Source organism: Bos javanicus, chromosome 23 (genome assembly GCF_032452875.1).
Source record: "Bos javanicus breed banteng chromosome 23, ARS-OSU_banteng_1.0, whole genome shotgun sequence".
NCBI classification, from domain to species: Eukaryota; Metazoa; Chordata; class Mammalia; order Artiodactyla; family Bovidae; genus Bos; species Bos javanicus.
Window position 1 is genome coordinate 41,206,828 of NC_083890.1, and position 17,036 is coordinate 41,223,863.

The 17,036-nt window shown below is 48.6% G+C and overlaps 1 protein-coding gene across 4 annotated transcripts in view; it reads right to left on the minus strand.

Moving 5' to 3' along the window:
- Positions 1–933: 933 nt before the first annotated feature.
- The window catches only part of GMPR (guanosine monophosphate reductase), a 60,479-nt gene continuing 44,376 nt past the window's right edge, over positions 934–17,036 (minus strand). For 3 of the 4 annotated variants that reach the window (XM_061398811.1, XM_061398809.1, XM_061398810.1), the window contains 3 exons: positions 10,088–10,130; positions 7,426–7,585; positions 934–1,420 (listed from right to left, as the gene is read on the minus strand). In XM_061398811.1, the coding sequence (XP_061254795.1) occupies positions 1,240–1,420; positions 7,426–7,585; positions 10,088–10,130 (384 nt within the window). In that variant the 3' untranslated portion in view covers positions 934–1,239. Of the gene's footprint in view, positions 1,421–6,798; positions 6,950–7,425; positions 7,586–10,087; positions 10,131–17,036 lie in introns of all 4 variants that reach the window. The other variant, XR_009732965.1, reaches the window with a different exon arrangement.

Consider the following 17,036-nt stretch of genomic DNA (forward strand, 5'->3'; position numbering starts at 1 on the left):
TTTGTTCGGATTCCTCATAGTGTCAGTCACCAGGAGCATCAGGCTGTTAATTCGCTCTCATGCAGCAGGAATGAGTGGCTCCTCTCTCCTCTAGGGCTGTCACTTGCCTCGTCAAAGAAAAATTAACTCCTGTATCTGCTGCTTTAGCCCCATTTAAAAGGAAATGAAGCAAAACATCCTGGGCTGCATACACTTCCCAGTCCTAATACTCAAGTAATGCTTCAAAAGAAGTGGCCAGTCATTAATGCACGCGGGTTCACCGTTTAGACAAGTGTCACCGTGCACTGGGGTGGGACTCCCACCAAGGCCATGAGTCTTTTCTCCAAGAAAGTACGAATGTCACCAATGAATGAATGGACCCTTAGCAGCACCCAGGGTCCCTCCTGGGGAGTATTCATCGCTGTGACGAGGGGTCGCTAGCTCCGATTCTAAACCAATGTCAAGGCTTCAGCTGCTTTTTTTCACTGGGACTCTACCTGCCAACTTTTTAGTGGATAACCTTGCAATGGAAAAATCCCCTGGAACTTCTTCAAAATAATGTTCTGTTTTTGAGAGAGAGGACAGCCTGGAACTGAGGGGGAGAGGGGAGAGATGGAGGGAAATGAACCTAACGAAAACCCAGGACAAGACTAAAAGCAGCGTGAGCACAGTGACAGAGGACCTGTTCCCCAATGGGTAAGAGATGTGGCGACAGTGTGTCCCCGCACCTTGGGGACACCTAGAGGAAACCAACTTCAGCTGTCCGGTTGATTGCTCTCATTCTTCTGCAGCATCTGTGAGCTGGATGGAGCGGGGGGCTGGCTCCCCTGGCCGCGGCCCCACCCTTCCCACCCAGGTACCTTGACCACCAACAGCCAATCATGGGAAGGAAGCAGAAAACCCCCAGCTCCCCCAACCATGTGGTCCTGTAAATGCAAACTCCAGCACGCAAGCAAGTCTTCATAGCATTATATTAAAGTGAAACTTTTCTTTAAAAAAAAAAAAAAAGGCATGAGTACTCGTTTTAACAATGAGGTTACACATTTCGGGCAGGTAAGCTCTAACCGCTGACCCACTGAGTGCCTGACTTCTGGGCCCCTCGACCTAGGGGAGCCCCGCAGCCTCCAGGTGACGGGAGAAGAGGGGGCAGCCCCCACACCCCAGGACCTGCTGGAACCTCTGCCCTAACACGAGGAGGGAGATGGAAAAGCAGGCGTGTGTGGATGCCTCCGCTGGCCGGAGGTGGCCTCGTCCTCAGGGTTAGCTGAACACGGTGTTGTGTTGCTGGGTCACTCGGATGAACGTCGCCCTCCTGCTGAGCTCTTTGAGTTTGGCGGCCCCCACGTAGGTGCAGGTAGACCTCAGTCCCCCGAGAATATCCAGAATCGTGTTCTCGACATCCCCTTTGTAAGGCACTTCCACAGTCTTGCCCTCAGGGGCTCTGGAAGAAAAAGGAAGCGTTTCTTTCAGTCTGGTTCTTTTCCCTGAACTACGCAGCCAGGATCCCCAGCTTTGGCACTTGAACCCACCCCAAGGCACTCGGGCAGCTGCATGCCACTCTCTGATCCAACCCACCCTGGGAGGACCTCAGCCTTGCTGCACACGCCACGTGGGTCAGGCCAGCATCGCGGGTGAACGCACTCCTCCCACCCAAGATGCACAACCTGGCTGCTGACTGCCCAGAGTGCTGGGAACACAAAGTCTCCATCAGCAACTCCTGGAAGAGTTGCAGACCTGGCCCGCACCCCACCACCTCCTTCAGGTACGCCACACCTTCCATCGGAAACCAGCCCCCTCTTTCCATCCTCTGCTAATCTGTACACGGGCCTCCAGCTGACCCAGAGTCCAGAACACTGATGGGGTGGGGGAACAGACCTCACGGCCACCTCCCACCAAGGCCTCTCCTGCTGGCCCACCCTAACCAATAACAGAACAAGCCCAGAGTGTGCCCTTCCCCCGTACCCCTGCCAGCCCTCCAAATGGCATCAGACAGAGCATCTTCACAGGAGACGATCAAGAGAGGAAGAAGGGACAGAGAAAATGGACAAGTGGGCACTGTGAGGTTGCATGGAGACCTCCGCGAGTGAGGTAAGTGATTCCACTCACACGGCCTCTGTTGGGCACCCCTCAGCTTACCTCCCTGCATCTGCACAAATCACCATGCCTGGACGTGGTGTGGGGCCTCTGCAAGGTGGACCCAGAGCAGAACTAAGGACCTCCTCGACACCCAAGGCTTTGGTAAGCATCCTTCATGTTTTCTGGGTGACACTTAGAAATTCAGGTCTGGCTCATGGCACAAACGTTAAACCACATCTGACTGTCCTGCTGAGTGCCTGTCCCACTCTTCCCAAGGCCACCAAGCAACACTGCCAGATTCCGCGTCACACCCCTTACTGCAGGTTCTGGAGATACCATCTAGACTTGTGTTAGAAGGGACATTACAAGAAGGGAATCTCCAGTCCACACAAAACTAGCCCCCATCCAAGGGTCAGGAAATCTGGAAATTCTAACAATTTACCAAATACCGGAACTTTAGCTGGTCTCTTCACATGAAAAAACAGCATCTCTTGATCAAAAAGTCATTACCTAGAATTTCAAAAGGGTATTAACTCTTGTGCATTGAAATCTACACATGTAAGACTACCCTCAGGTAAGATCTAGTAGTTTAAACCATTGACCAGAACAAGACAAGGATGTCCATTCTCACCACTGTTATTCAACATAGTTTTTGAAGTCCTAGCCTCTGCAATCAGAGAAGAAATAAAAGGAATCCAAACTGGAAAAGAAGTAAAACTGTTTGCAGATGATGAGACTATACACAGAAAATCCTAAAGAGGCCACCAGAAAACTACTGGTGCTAATCAAGGAATTTGGTAGAGCTGCAGGATACAAAGTTAATGCACAGAAATCTCTTGCATTCCTATACACTAACAATGAAAGATCAGAAAGAGAAATTAAGGAAATACCATTTTACCATTGCAACAAAAAATAAAAATACCTTGGAATAAGCCTACCTGAAGCAAAGACCTTTCCTTGGTTAAAGGAGAACAGTATGGAGGTTCCTTAAAAAACTAAAAATAGAGCTACCCTATGACCCAGCAATCCCACTCCTGGGCATATACCAGAGAAAACCCTGAATTCAAAAAAGATACAGGCACCTCAATGTTTACTGCAGCACTGTTTACAATAGCCCAGACGTGGAAGCAACCTAAATGTCCATCAACAGGAATGGCTACTGATGTGGTACACATACAGAATGGACTACTACTCAGCCATAAAAAGGAATGAAACTGTACCATATGCAAAAACATGGATAGACCTAGAGACAGTCATACAGAGTGAAGTCAAGTCAGAGAAAAACAAATATGTAATAACACGTATATGTGGAATCTAGAAAAATGGTAGAAAGGAACTTATCCACAAAGCAGAAATGGGAGGGAAATGCAAATAAAGAGGGGGTATAGGTATACATAAGGCTGATTTACTTTGCTGTAAAGCAGAAACTAACACAACATTGTAAACAACCAACTAGAGTCCAATAAAAATTAAGGAAAAACAAAAACACAACCATTGACCAGACCAAGGGCTGGCCTAGTGGCTAGTTTACAGCAAGTTCATGAAGCCGGTCACTGGTCACACCCAAGATGACTGGTATTGCTGTATTCTCTGACCACAGACCAACAAGTGCCAGAAATGATAACCATTTCATTTTTTAACAAACATTTCCATGGCCTCCCCAGGCTTACAGACACCCTCCAGATCCTCAGCATCACTTCTTCTCTAAGTGGCGATGGTACCTTTTGCAAGTCATTTATCATCGATGCCCAAGTCTTCTCATCTGTAAAATGAAGGGCTTTGATGTGTCTCCCAAGGACAGTGTGAGAACTAAATGGGTAATGACTGGGAAGGAACTAGCAAAGCATAAATAACTCTGCCTTAATTAAATACAACGTCAAAGTAAGAGAACCAGTCTTAGGAGGAGATTAGATGATGGGGGGGCGGGGGTGGTGCAGAGACAGAACACGGATGCAGCCTAGAGGGCTCACGCTGCCTCTGGATTACGCTTCTCACTCCTTCAGCACTTTCCTTCCGTGTCTAAGATTTGATTGAATCCACTTCCGGAACTGAGTCTTGGTACTCCCAAATCTTCTATTTTCTGTTTTGTCTAAACCCTGCTAGAATCACAGAAGATGGTTTGTTGTTCAGCTCCTTGGTTTCTGTTCGTGCTCTAGCCTGGTCCGGCCTTCCCTACCTGCTTTTCTTAGAAACCCAAAACAGATGCAGTGGCTAGAGGGCAAAAAAAGTCCTCCAGGCAAAGCATCTGGCTGTCATGCAATCACCATGGCTCCTCTCCCAGACCAGCACAGGCCCTTGAACAGTGGTACTGGTAAAGCATTAAGCTGCTTGGCAGAGGTTCAGGTCAAAGGGGAGGCAGTAAACCCCTTTCTCTCTCTCCCCCGACACTGTCCAGCCTCCTCCACCAGTCATCACACAGGAGAAAGAGGCCTTTGGAGGCTGCATGGGACGGGGGTGTCCCTCTTGTCCTAAACTGTCTGCAGCTTCCAGGATGAAGGTATGAATGTAGCCCCCAGCTCCTTGTTCCCACCCCGCTGTCCCCATAACTACAACATCTTTTTCTTATTGAGATTCCCCCCAAGAGAGAAAAAGACTGCAGAGAAAGAGGAGTGAAGTTAGACTACCAGTACCGAGGAACAGAGCTCTGGGGGGGGACCCCACCCCTCCCACCAGCCTGCTCACCTGAAATATCTCAGTGACTGAACTGTGTACCTTGAGCTTGGCTCAGACCTTACATAATGCATCCAAATCCCACGTCCTCATGGTAAGCTTTTGGGTGTGGAATAAGTGGTAGGAAATGGAGGGTATCGGCCCATGGCAGGGGGCCAGAATTCCCGAGCTCCTGTCCCATCCACATGGTGCAGCCTGTCATCACTGCCAACTCTGATGAGATGCAATGGCAGGCTCTACAGAGCAGGGCGAGGTGGTGAGTAAATTCTGCCACAGCGTTTTTCAAACACACGTACACACAATTAAAATGGAAGTGGAGCAGATAAGCAGACGTGAGCATCCCTTCCACAGACTGATAGGATTAGATGCCTACAAATGCTGCCTGTGTCAGCTGTCTAAACTTGCAGGCGGGGCGAGTCCGGTGGGAGCTGCTGCAGGTGACACCGGGCATTCTTCCCAAAGGTCTGACCTCCGGGAGGGGGTCTCACCCACCCCATCTCACATGCAGTGGGAGACCCTTCAGCCTGACTCACGCCAGGCTCCACAGGGGCTCTCTCAGGACGAGGCTGGGATATTCTGGCCCTGCCCCCTGGAAGCCTAGTGGGTCCCCTCCAGGGCTGGCAACAAAAGTCATAACTACTCACGCATACCCCTAATTCCATTTCCAACTCGACCCCAAACACTGCCAGTGCTAGTTGGATAAAAATTATGGCTGTTTTGAAAGAGGCCAGGATGGGTTTTCTAATCAAAGATGACATAAATAGATGGAAAGAAACCGTGTTCTTGGATTGGAGGAATCAATATTGTCAACTTGCTCATACTACCCAATGCAATCTGCACATTCAATGCAATCTCTATCAAATTAGCAATGACATTTTTCACAGAAAAACAACAAAAAATTCTTACAATTTGTATGGAGACACAAAAGACCCCAAATAGCCAAAGTGATCTTGAGAAAGAAAAATGAAGCTAGAGGAATCAGGCCCCCCTGACTTCAGACTATACTATATACAAAACTACAGTTATCTAAAGAATATGGTACTGGCACAAAAACAGATGTAGGTAAATGGAACAGGACAGCAAGCTCAGAAATAAATCCACTCACCTATGGTCAATTACATAACGTCATACACAAAAAGAAACTCCAAATGGATTTAAGACCTAAATGTAAGACCTGATACTATGAAACTCAGAGGAAGACAGAAGTAAAACTCTTTGACATAAATCACAACAATATCTTTTGACCCATTTCCTAGAGTAACAGGAATAAAAATAAACTGCTGGATGGCATCACTGACTCGACGGACCTGAGTCTGAGTGAACTCCGGGAGTTGGTGATGGACAGGGAGGCCTGGCATGGTGCGATTTATGGGGTCACAAAGAGTCGGACATGACTGAGTGACTGAACTGAACTGAATTAAACTCAAAAAAGTTTCTGCACAGCAAAGGAAACCATAATCAAAATGAAAAGACAACCCACAGAATGGAAGAAAATATTTGCAAATGATGGCAACTAGCAAGGGATTACTTTCCAAAATTTACAAATAGCTCATGTGGCTCATTATTAGAGATCACCTCTCACACCAGTCATAATGGCCATGATCACAAAGTCTACAAAGAGTAAATGCTAGAAAGGGTGTGGAGAAAAGAGAACCCTCCTACACCGTTGGTGGGAATGCAAACTGGTACGCCCACTATGGAAACAGTATGGAGACTCCTTAGGAGACTAAAAGCGGAGCTGCCATATGATCCAGCCCCACTCCTGGACATGTATCTGGGGAAAACATGGTTCTAAAGGATACATGTACCCCAGCATTCACTGCAGCTCTGTCTACAATAGACGGGACATGGAAGCATCCTAAATGTCCATCGACAGATAAATGGATAAAGAACATGTGGTACATATAACATGTACACGATGGAATATTACTCAGCCATTAAAAATGAAATAATGCCATTTGCAGCAACATGAATAGACCTACTAAGAAGTCAGAAAAAGACAAATATCATATGACACGGCTTCTATGCACAATCTGAAAAGAATGATACAAATGAATTTATGAATAAACTTACGGTTACCAGGAAGGAAGATGGGGGACAGACTCAGAGTCTGGCACTGACATGTACACACTGCTGTGTTTACAGTAGATAACCCACAAGGACCTACTGTATAGCACAGGGAACTCTATTCAATATTTTGCAGTAACCTATAAGGAAAAAGAATCTGAAAAAAAAATGTATACGTATGTACAACTGAATCACTTTGCCACACACCTGAAACTAACAATGCTGTAAATCAACTATACTTCAATTAAAAAAAGGTAAGCCATACAGTTATTTAAATATCTTAATTTTAAAAGTGTTTCCCAGGTCTTTCCCCTGGTACCATAATATAGAGAGACTCGTATTCTTTGAGACCTACTTCCATCCCCCAGGTCTCCCACATTGCAGGTGGATTCTTTTACCAGCTGAGCCACCAGGGAAGCCCAAGAATCCTGGGGGATCTTCCCAACCCAGGGATTGAACCAGGGTCTCCTGCATTGCAGGCGGACTCTTTACCAGCTGAGCTACAAGGGAAGCCACCATAATATAAACTTGTACTCTCTGAGACCTATTTCCATCCCATTCCTGTAAGAAGCAAGGGAATGTAACCTCACCAGTGATGGCGCTGTGCCCACTCCCCTTCCCACCCCTACATACCTATACTCCGCGACCCCTCCGGAGTGTTTCTTCATCGCCGTCTCTGAGCTCATCCCATAGAAGAGCTTGAGCTTCTGTCCGTTCCTCTCGATCACCTCTCCGGCACACTCAGTATGGCCCGAAAACATTCCTCCCAGCATGACAAAATCTGCTCCAGCCCCTGTACCCCAAAGTGGGGACAAAAAGAAGCAGCAGAGAAAAGAGTCAGGGAAAAATCAGCTCCAGAAAGATGCAAGGACTACCAACTCCCACTCCCTCTCCTGGCTATAGTGAGAAAAAGCTCGACTTCCCTACTCGGGGGAAAAAAGTTAAGGGCAGACGGGCACCAGACAGTCCGAGCAACACAGCCTACTGAAGCTTGGTGACTGGTACACGTGGCAATCCTCAATGGTTATTGTTGACTTCCTATGACCATCTTCCACAGGTCTCTCTTAAAATCAGAGCAGCTTTAGAAGTGAGCAGCATCTCAGCATGTTGTCCAATCTCATACTTAATACAATAAATCCTCTGCCATGTCCCCATTGGGCATCTGGTCAACCTAAAAGTCTCTGCACTCTCACACTCTGTAGAGATGGGAAGGGACCTCAGAACAGACAGAACTTCCTGCCCTAGAGCTTGGGCATGAAGGAGAGATATCTGTACATATGTATATAGGTGTGTGTTTGTGTGTACACATGTGTATGTCTGTGTACATCAAACATATACACACATCTGTCTAAAGATATCTCCTGTAAAACTCGACTCACACCTCTGTTGTGATAAACATTTGACTTCCAGTGTAAACAACACCCCATATAAACCACCGAATGACATGAAACTTCCAGGACAGGTACAGAGGAGACTGGATTGTTGCAGTGGCCTTTGGAGGTTATGTTGGATCCGAACCAGGAGTGGTAGGACCAGGGCCGGCTCACTGCTCTGTCCTCAGTGTTTATCACAGCACATGGCAGAGGTGGTGTGACTAGCTGTCAGGAAAGTAGAAGGCATACACGGAAGAAATAGAAACAGTCACCGTTCACCATCCTGACCATCCTACTGAGGGTTTACGTTCAGAATCGGGGGATACCAGGGTACAGAAGTGTTACACAGTCAGGATGAAGGGTCAGAAGGAGCAAGCACAGACTCCCCTAAAAACTGGCCTTGACCACTTCCAGCTGGTCGCTTAAATATCTGTAAGAGGACTTCGAGGTGTGCCTCGGGTGTCCCAGGCCCTTCTGTCCAGCATCACAGAAGGCTGGCTCTGCAGGGCTGGACCCTGGGCCTGGGAATCAGGCAAGCGAGGGCCTCCTGACTTGCAGCAAGCTTTGACGACTTCCCCGCAGGGTCCCCAACACAAATGCCAGCTCCTCGGTCCCCCTGCCATGATGATAAGGGGGCAGGGACAACTGGTGTCCGGTCAGGCCTCCTGAAGACCACAACTAAGGAAGCAGTGCTTTTAAGAGGCTTCCAATCACTTCCCTTTCTGAATGCTCTTGTGTCCTTTCCCAACCAGCATTTTTTCCCAAAGTGGTTCCTCTCCGTCCGAAGGCATGGCTACACTTCCTGGAATGGGGGTGGAGACAAGCCTTCAGAGCCCGAGTCCAGAGACCACTCTGCACAGGGTGCCCGTGTGCCCTATTAGAGGGGAGCCCGAGACAGACACCCCTCAGCGTTCAGTACTTCCAGCTGAAAACCCCACAGTGTTCAGTACATCCAGCTGAAAACCCCACAGGAGAAACGTCCCTGGCGGCTGATCGTTATTATAAGAGGTGAGTGAAAGACCAGTGGAGCAGGAATCCCGACTCTGCCCTCGAGTGCGGGACCCTTACCTTGTCACTCGCCTCTGGGGGCCTCTGTCCCCTGCACGTTCTCCAGGGTTGCTACGAAACCTAGCTGCTAAGAACACTGCCCTGCGTAAGGAACCTAAGACGATTTACGGACTGAACCAGAACAGTGATAAAGAAGGACAAGAGGGGGTATCACCTCTTACAGGTGAGAGGAGGGGCCAGCGGCATCTCTGAGGGGTGCCCAAGGCAGAAAATTCCCTCCAGCGAAAAAGAAAAAAATAAACCAGCAGCAAACCCGGTCCTGGCATCAGGAAAGGAGGGAAGGGCTGCCTCCGGCTGGTACACCTCACAGCTGTGGACTGCAGTTGGCAAAGGTTCAGTGGCGGGCACGGGGCACAGCCTGCAGAGATGCTGCACGGCCCAGTGCCTTCCCAAGGAAACACCTGGCCAGCCGGCCCGTGGTCCAGCCCCACCAGACCACAGCCGGACGCTGCTGCCCCCAGTGGGAAACAGGCTCCTCAGCATCTGGTAAGTGAAACTGCGGCTGGGATCTCAGTCCCTCCCTGGGGATATTAACCCCAGGTTAGGCTCCAAACACCCCCTCGCTGAAGTTTCGGGGGGCATCAGACCTGGTACAGTCCCCTTCCAACGGGTCCCCTGAGCCCTCTCAGTGGTGACTTCTGGACTCTGCCCACTATCTATCCCTGGGCACTGGGCTAGAACCAAAGGATGCCAGGATGTGGCCCAATCAGAGGCTGAGATCCAGGGAGAGGAAACTCAGGATTGGCCCCGATCCTCTCCGAACGTGTCTGCCCCCCTCCCTCCGGCACCCCAACACGGAGCTCACCCTTCCCCCTTCAACCCCTGCACGCTCCCGCCCCTCCACAGCCTCTTACCAAAGGCTTTGGCGACATCTCCTGGACACGTGCAGCCTCCGTCCTTCAAAAAGGGGAAGAGCAGAGAGAGGAGGTCAGTGGGAGCTGGGCCAGGCCATTGCCCGCCCCCTCCATCTCCCCGCGGGGGAATGAGATGGTATCTGCTGGCCTGGCCCCCTCCGGCCACACCCAGCAGAGTCCAGGCCCAGCACTCCCCTTGTGACCAAGCCGGACCGTGTGGGTAGCTCTGTCAAGTTTACGATTAACCTCCTTCTCTGAACTTTTATTCCTTTTCTTGTTCAAAACCTTGTTCTCCTCAAGACTGAGGAGTATCAGGAAAAAAGAGAGGAACTGCAACCCAGCAGGACCCCATGGGGCCCTTCCTGGGAGACAGGCCAGCCCCCGTATTGTCTGCTCAAGCTCCTCTCTGAAGTACCTAGATAATAGTATTTGATGCACAGTTCCTGAGTTGCTTTGCAGATATGAAAGTGAAAAGTGAAAGTGTTAGTTGCTCAGTCGTGTCCAACTCTTTGTGACCCTGTGGACTGTAGCCTGCCAGGCTCCTCTTGGCCATGGAATTCTCCAGGCAAGAATACTGGAGTGGGCTGCCATTCCCTTCTTCAGGGGATCTTCCTGACCCAGGGATTGACCCCAGGTCCCTTGCATTGCAGGCAGATTCTTTACCATCTGAGCCACCAGAGAAGCCCCTATTTGATGCACAGTTCTTGAGTCGCTTTGCAGGTATGAAAACCCACCACCAAACAGAAGATGTTAACTACTCTACTAATATTTGATGACCATGAGCACATAGCCCCAGGCCTCCTGGAACCTAAGGACCAATAACATGAACCCCTGTGACATCACCCTGTTCCCTCACCGTCAACCAATCAGATAATTGTGCACAAGCTGATCACGTGACCCTGCAATCTGCCCCCCACACTCCAACCTGGCTTTTAAAAGTGCTTTGCCAAAACCCTTCCAGGAGCTTAGGGTTTTTTTAGGGCACGAGCCACTGTCTCTTGCATGGCCCTGCATTAACCTTTCTCTGCTCCAAACTCCAATGTTTCCGTTTGTTTGGCCTCGCTGCATCGGGCACTCCAACTTGTGCTAACACCCTCCCTCACCACTGCACCTGCTATTCCCAGGCCCCGTCAGTCATGTTTCAGGCCAGTACACGCCCCGCCCCCCAACCCCGCCGCCCCCACCACCCGCCCACGCTCCCCCACTGGGCATCAGTACTCCACTTAGGATGCAGGAACCACTGAGCAGGCAGGATCGGGGGGCTGGACCTCATCTCCACCAGCCCTCGTACAACATGCCTGGCCACTGGCCATCCCCACGTAACTAGCATTCAGTCATCCCCTCTCCCCGCTGCCCGACATGAAGTGAAACTTATTTAGCACAAGAGCACTAGTATTTTATGAGCCTCAAAGGACACTGAGTTTGCTCCTTTGTATTTCAAGCCTTGTGTCTCCTTGTCACTGTCTTGTAAGGTCCCCAGTTTCCTTCAAGTCAAACACAGGCTCCCGGCACCCCCTTGACCCACAGAGCGCCCTGCACTGGTTCACTGCCCATCACTGTGGGCTGCTGGCACAGTTTGTCCACGGGGATTATGTTTCAACACCAGAGACCCAGTACAAAACCACAGGACACACCTACTGGGTTTTCTTACAAGCACGAGAGGCACAAAAGAACCAGGCTGCTACCTGCTGTTGGCAGTGTGGCCTGTGTGAGGTCCGAGGAGGAAAAGGCCAGCCATGTGGCCTGGGGTAGCTGCCCACCCAACAGAGAAAAGCAAGGAAGCAGAGGCCCTGGGAAGCCAGGTCAGTGCTCAGGTGCAACGTAACAGAGCCAGAGCTGGTCTTGGAGGGAAGTGCCTGTCCCCAGGAGAGGGGACACACTTTGGGAAGGATGCAGAAGACCCAGGCCACCCGAGCTACCCATGTGGTGATGGCAGGAAGGTGGAGGGCATCTCCGTGGAACTGAGAGGAACCACCTTACAAACAGCATCTCTGACTGAGGACGTGGGTCCCTACGACTCAATCCTCCTTTTCTGGTCTGCTTTTAAGCCTGTCCTTCCAGGAGCTAGACCTCAAACACTCAGTTCAGTTGCTCAGTCGTGTCCAGCTCTTTGCAACCCCATGGACTGCAGCACGCCAGGCCTCCCTGTTCATCACCAACTCCCAGAGCCTACTCAAACTCATGTCCATCATGTCAGTGATGCCATCCAACCATCTCATCCTCTGTCATCCACTTCTCCTCCCGCCTTCCATCTTTCCCAGCATCAGGGTTTTTTCCAATGAGTCAGTTACACATCAGATGGCCAAAGTATTGAAGTTTCAGCTTCAGCATCAGTCCTTCCAATGAATATTCAGGACTGATTTTCTTTAGGATTGGCTGGTTGAATCTCAAACACTGCTTCATTGCAATTCTGATCAAAAGGCAGGGGTGGGGGTTCAATTTCTTGTTTTTATGAATATTTACTGACTGCAATTACCTCCTCCATCAAGTGCATCATTCATGTCTGGCTTTCCTGACCCGGGAGGACCATGGGGTCACAGGCAAGGATTTATTTCAGAAGCAGGCTCTCCATAAAGGGCACGTGGCCAAAGCTCTTCATGTGAATACAGTCACACACATGGCCGTGTGTCTTGTTGGTGCTTCAAATTTGCCGCATATTTTTACTTTCTCTTTCAAAGGTGCAACCCCTCTATGCCCTTCACTTGACTTGCCAATTATTTTTAAATTGCTTTATCTTTTTATCAAAACCAGTTCTCCACAATAGGGTTTCAAACTTATAACCTCAAAAGAATAAATAGGGACTGGCCCTGGCAGTCTGTGGTTAAGACGCCCAAGCATCCACTGCAGGGAGCATGGGTTCGATCCCTGGGCGGGGAACTAATATCCCATACGCCATGCAGTATGGCCAGAAACAAAGAAGATTAAATACACTCATGCTCCCAATAAGAAGGTCCCTAGCATGGTCTGACTTAAAATATGTGTGCACACCTACACACACACACACACAAGCGTGTTCTTAAGTCTTTATCTCACTTGTGAATAGTTCGTGACTGTTCGTGTGGGCTTCTGCAAATGTCACACCTGTGTGGTCAGTGATGAGGCCTGACTCAGAAAGCCTGCGCTCTAGGGACCCCCAGAAAACAAGCTCTTCTCCTCCCAGGATGTCCACAGATGTCAAGATGTCCACAGTTAACAGGACTTCATGATGTGCTTGGGAGAGGAAACCATACATAGCACCTCATCTACTCACTGTGCCAGGGTGGGATTTATGAAACAGACAACGCATGGCCAGCAGGCAGGGCTACAGTGTAACCAGTGCAACCCAACGTCACACAACACCTTAGGGCAAAGGAGTCTGCCCCCGACTACATTTACAGGTAATCTCCAAAGGAGGTTCAAAGCATCCTTTCATGTTCTCAGGAGGCAGAGACATGCATGTAACTTTCATTCATGAACAGGCACAGCTGCAGGGGGTTTTTTTTTTTTTTAAACATGCAAATATTTCAAGGGTTACTTGTTTTGTTTTCCAAGAGTGTTGAAGTCTTTTAGTAGAAAAGGTATCACATGACATGAGTGATGATTCGATCTGTGAACTGTCAGCATGACCTCTTCTTAAAAACAGCTGCCCAGCCCTAAAGGAAGGGGCAGTGAAAACAAGCATGTAGTGGACAGAGGGGACTAATCAAGCACCAACTATGAACAAGGGGTTCTTACAAATTTCATTTTTCTATTCAAGCACCACAAGTACCAGAAGTTGATACGTTGTAGGTGGGGAAAAACAAAGAGGGAGGCTCAGAAAGGTGGAATGACTTGTTCAAGGTCACACAGCTGTAATAATGGATGAATGAGATTAGAACCCTAGTTAAGAGTCAACTCTAAAAATGTCTAGAAGCATACATATCAAAACATTAGCAGTGGTTATCTTAAGATGGCATTTCTATAGAAGCAAAAACAGAAATGGGACCTAATCAAGCTTCTAAGCTTTTGCTCAGCAAAGGAAACATAATCATAACAAAAAGACAACCTATGGACTGGGAGAAACTATTTGCAAATGATACAACTGACAAGAGCTTAATTTTCTAAATATACAAACAGTTCATATGACTCAAAAACAAATAAACAACCCCATCAAAAAATAGGCCAAAGGCCTAAATAGACATTTCTCCAAAGAAGACATACTGATAGTCAATAGGGACATGAAAAGATGCTCATCATCCCTAGTTATTAGAGAAATGCAATCAAAATTACAATGAGGTACCCCTCACACCAGTCAGAATGGACATCATTAAAAAGTCTACAAATGACAAATGATAGGGTGTGAAGAAAAGAACTCTCCCACACTGTTGGTGAGAATCTAATTGGTGCAGCCACTATGGAAGAGGATGGGGTATGGAGGTTCCTCAAAAAACTAAAACTAGAGTTGCCATGTGATCCAGCTATCCCACTCCTGGGCATACATCCAGACCAAACTCTAATTTAAAGAGAAACACGCACCCCTCTGTTCATAGTGGCACTATTCACAACACCCAAGACACGGAGAGAACCTAGCCTGTCCATTGACATGTGAATGGATAAAGCTCTCTCCACACACACAGAGCAACAGTACACAGCCTTAAGAAGAAGGAAATCATGCCATCTCAGCAACATGGACGGACCTACAGATTATCATACCAAACGAAGCAAGTCAAAACGAGAAAGACAGGGGCTCCCCTGGTGGCTCAGTGGTAAAGAAGCCACTTGCCACTGCAGGGGCGTGGGGTCAATCCCGGATCCAGGAAGATCCCACGTACTGTGGAGCAACTAAGCCCGTGCACCACAAGTATTGCGCCTGTGTGCCAGAGCCCAGGAGCCACAACCACTGAGTCTGCGCACCCTGGAGCCCACGCTCGGCAGCAAGAGAAGTCACTGCAATGAGAAGCCTGCGCACCGCAGCTGGAGACTAGCCCCTGCTCGCCACAACCAGAGAAAAGCCCGCGCAGCACCAAAGACCCAGCACAGCCAAAAATAGATTATTTTTTTCAAAGACAAATACAGTACCACTTATGTATGGAATCTAAAATATGACACAAACGACCTTATCTACAAAACAGAGACAGACCCACAGACACAGAGAACCAGGCGTCTTGTGCCTGCCAAGAGGGAGGGGTTGGAGGGAGGCTAGACTGGGAGTTTGGGATTAGCAGATGCTAACTATTACACATAAAATGGGTAAACAACAGTGTCCTACTATATGGCACAGGGAACTATATTCAATATTCTGCAACACATCATAATGGAAAAGTATATATATGTGTGTGTAACTGAATCACTTTGCAGCGCAGCAGAAATTAACACACTGTAAATCACCATGCTTTAATAATTTTTTTAAAAGATGGCATTTCTTGTAATCTTTATTTCCTCTATATTTCTACCTTTTACTAGGCTAAATGTATTTGGTGGAGGGATTTTTCAAGCCTCAAAAAAATGCAATTTTTTGAATGACTTTGTTTAGATCTTTTCAAATAATGGTCTGACCATTCCTAAACTAACCATTCCTAAGCTAATGCATTAAAGCAACAAAATAAATCTGTGGATCAATGGATCCCTCTTTGCGGAGGGTCAGTGAAGTGGATGAGAGCTCTACTGACTGGGTGGAGACAAGCAGGGGGTTGGGGGTTACTCTGAATCAGCCCCACCTCTATCATTCTCTCCTCAAACTGCAGAAGTATGCTCTCTCAGCCTTTATCAATTACAACGGTTAAAACTTTGGCCCTGAGTAAAGAGATAACAGTGATTCCAGCCAACCTCACCACAGGACTTTTTTGTTTTTAGGTCCTGCCTGGGAAGCACTACAGAGTCCAGACTATTTTGGGTATGGACAGTGAACTCATCTGGTTCTTCAAATCCCTCCCCTTCCTCAGGGTTCATCAGGTACTGACTCTGATCTCTTCACTGGAACACAAGCTTGGGAGCCCTGAGGGAAAGGCCAAGCTATAAGCACAGATTAAGCTGAAGCTCCCCCCAAAGCACTGGGGTGGGAAAGGGGCGGACCAGGAATGCTGGGCCAACCCTGCATTCTTGGTGACTTCAGCGAGCCCTCACCCTCTGAGTCTCCACATTTTCTAAATGAGGGTGATCAAGGGAAGGCGTGGAACACAGGAGGTCAACAGGCCTCGGTTTCAGAGCTGGCTTTGCCCGCCACCAGCAGTGTGATGCTGAGCAAATCACTAAGGTCTCAAAGCTTCAGTCTCCTCACCAGGTGTGATAATGTTATATGTCAACTTGACTGGGCTGTGGAGTGGCCTTTGGTCAAAAATTGTCCTGCGTGTTTCTGAGAGGGTGTTTTGGTTATAAGAGTGTGTGTGTGTTAAATCACTTCAGACGTGTCCAACTCTAGGCAATCCTATGGACTGTAGCCCACCAGGCTCCTCTGTCCATGGGGTTCTCCAGGTAAGAATACTAGAGTGGGTTGCCATACCCTCCTCCAGGGGAGCTTCCCAATCCAGGGACTGAACCCATGTCTCTTAAACTGGCAGGCAGATTCTTTACCACTGGTACTACCTGGGAAGCCCTTTGTGGATGAGATTAATATGCAAATCAGAGTAAAGCAGATTGCTCTCCCACATGTGGGTGGGCCTCACCTAATCACTTGAAGGCTTGAGTAGCACAAAAAGGCTGAGACTTCCCCAAGGGAGAGGATTCTTCCTCAGTGACTGCCTTAGAACTGTGATACTGACTGCAACTGAAACACTGGCTCTCCCTGGCTCTCAGGTCTTCGAACTCAAGCCTGGAACCACACAATCAGCTCTCCTAGGCCTCCAGCTTGCCAATTCACCCGACAGATCTTGCAATTTTTTTCAGTCCCATCATCACATGAACCAATTTATTTCCTTATAATAAATCTGCTGCTGCTGCTAAGTCGCTTCAGACGTGTCCGACTGTGTGTGACCCCATAGACAGCAGCCCACCA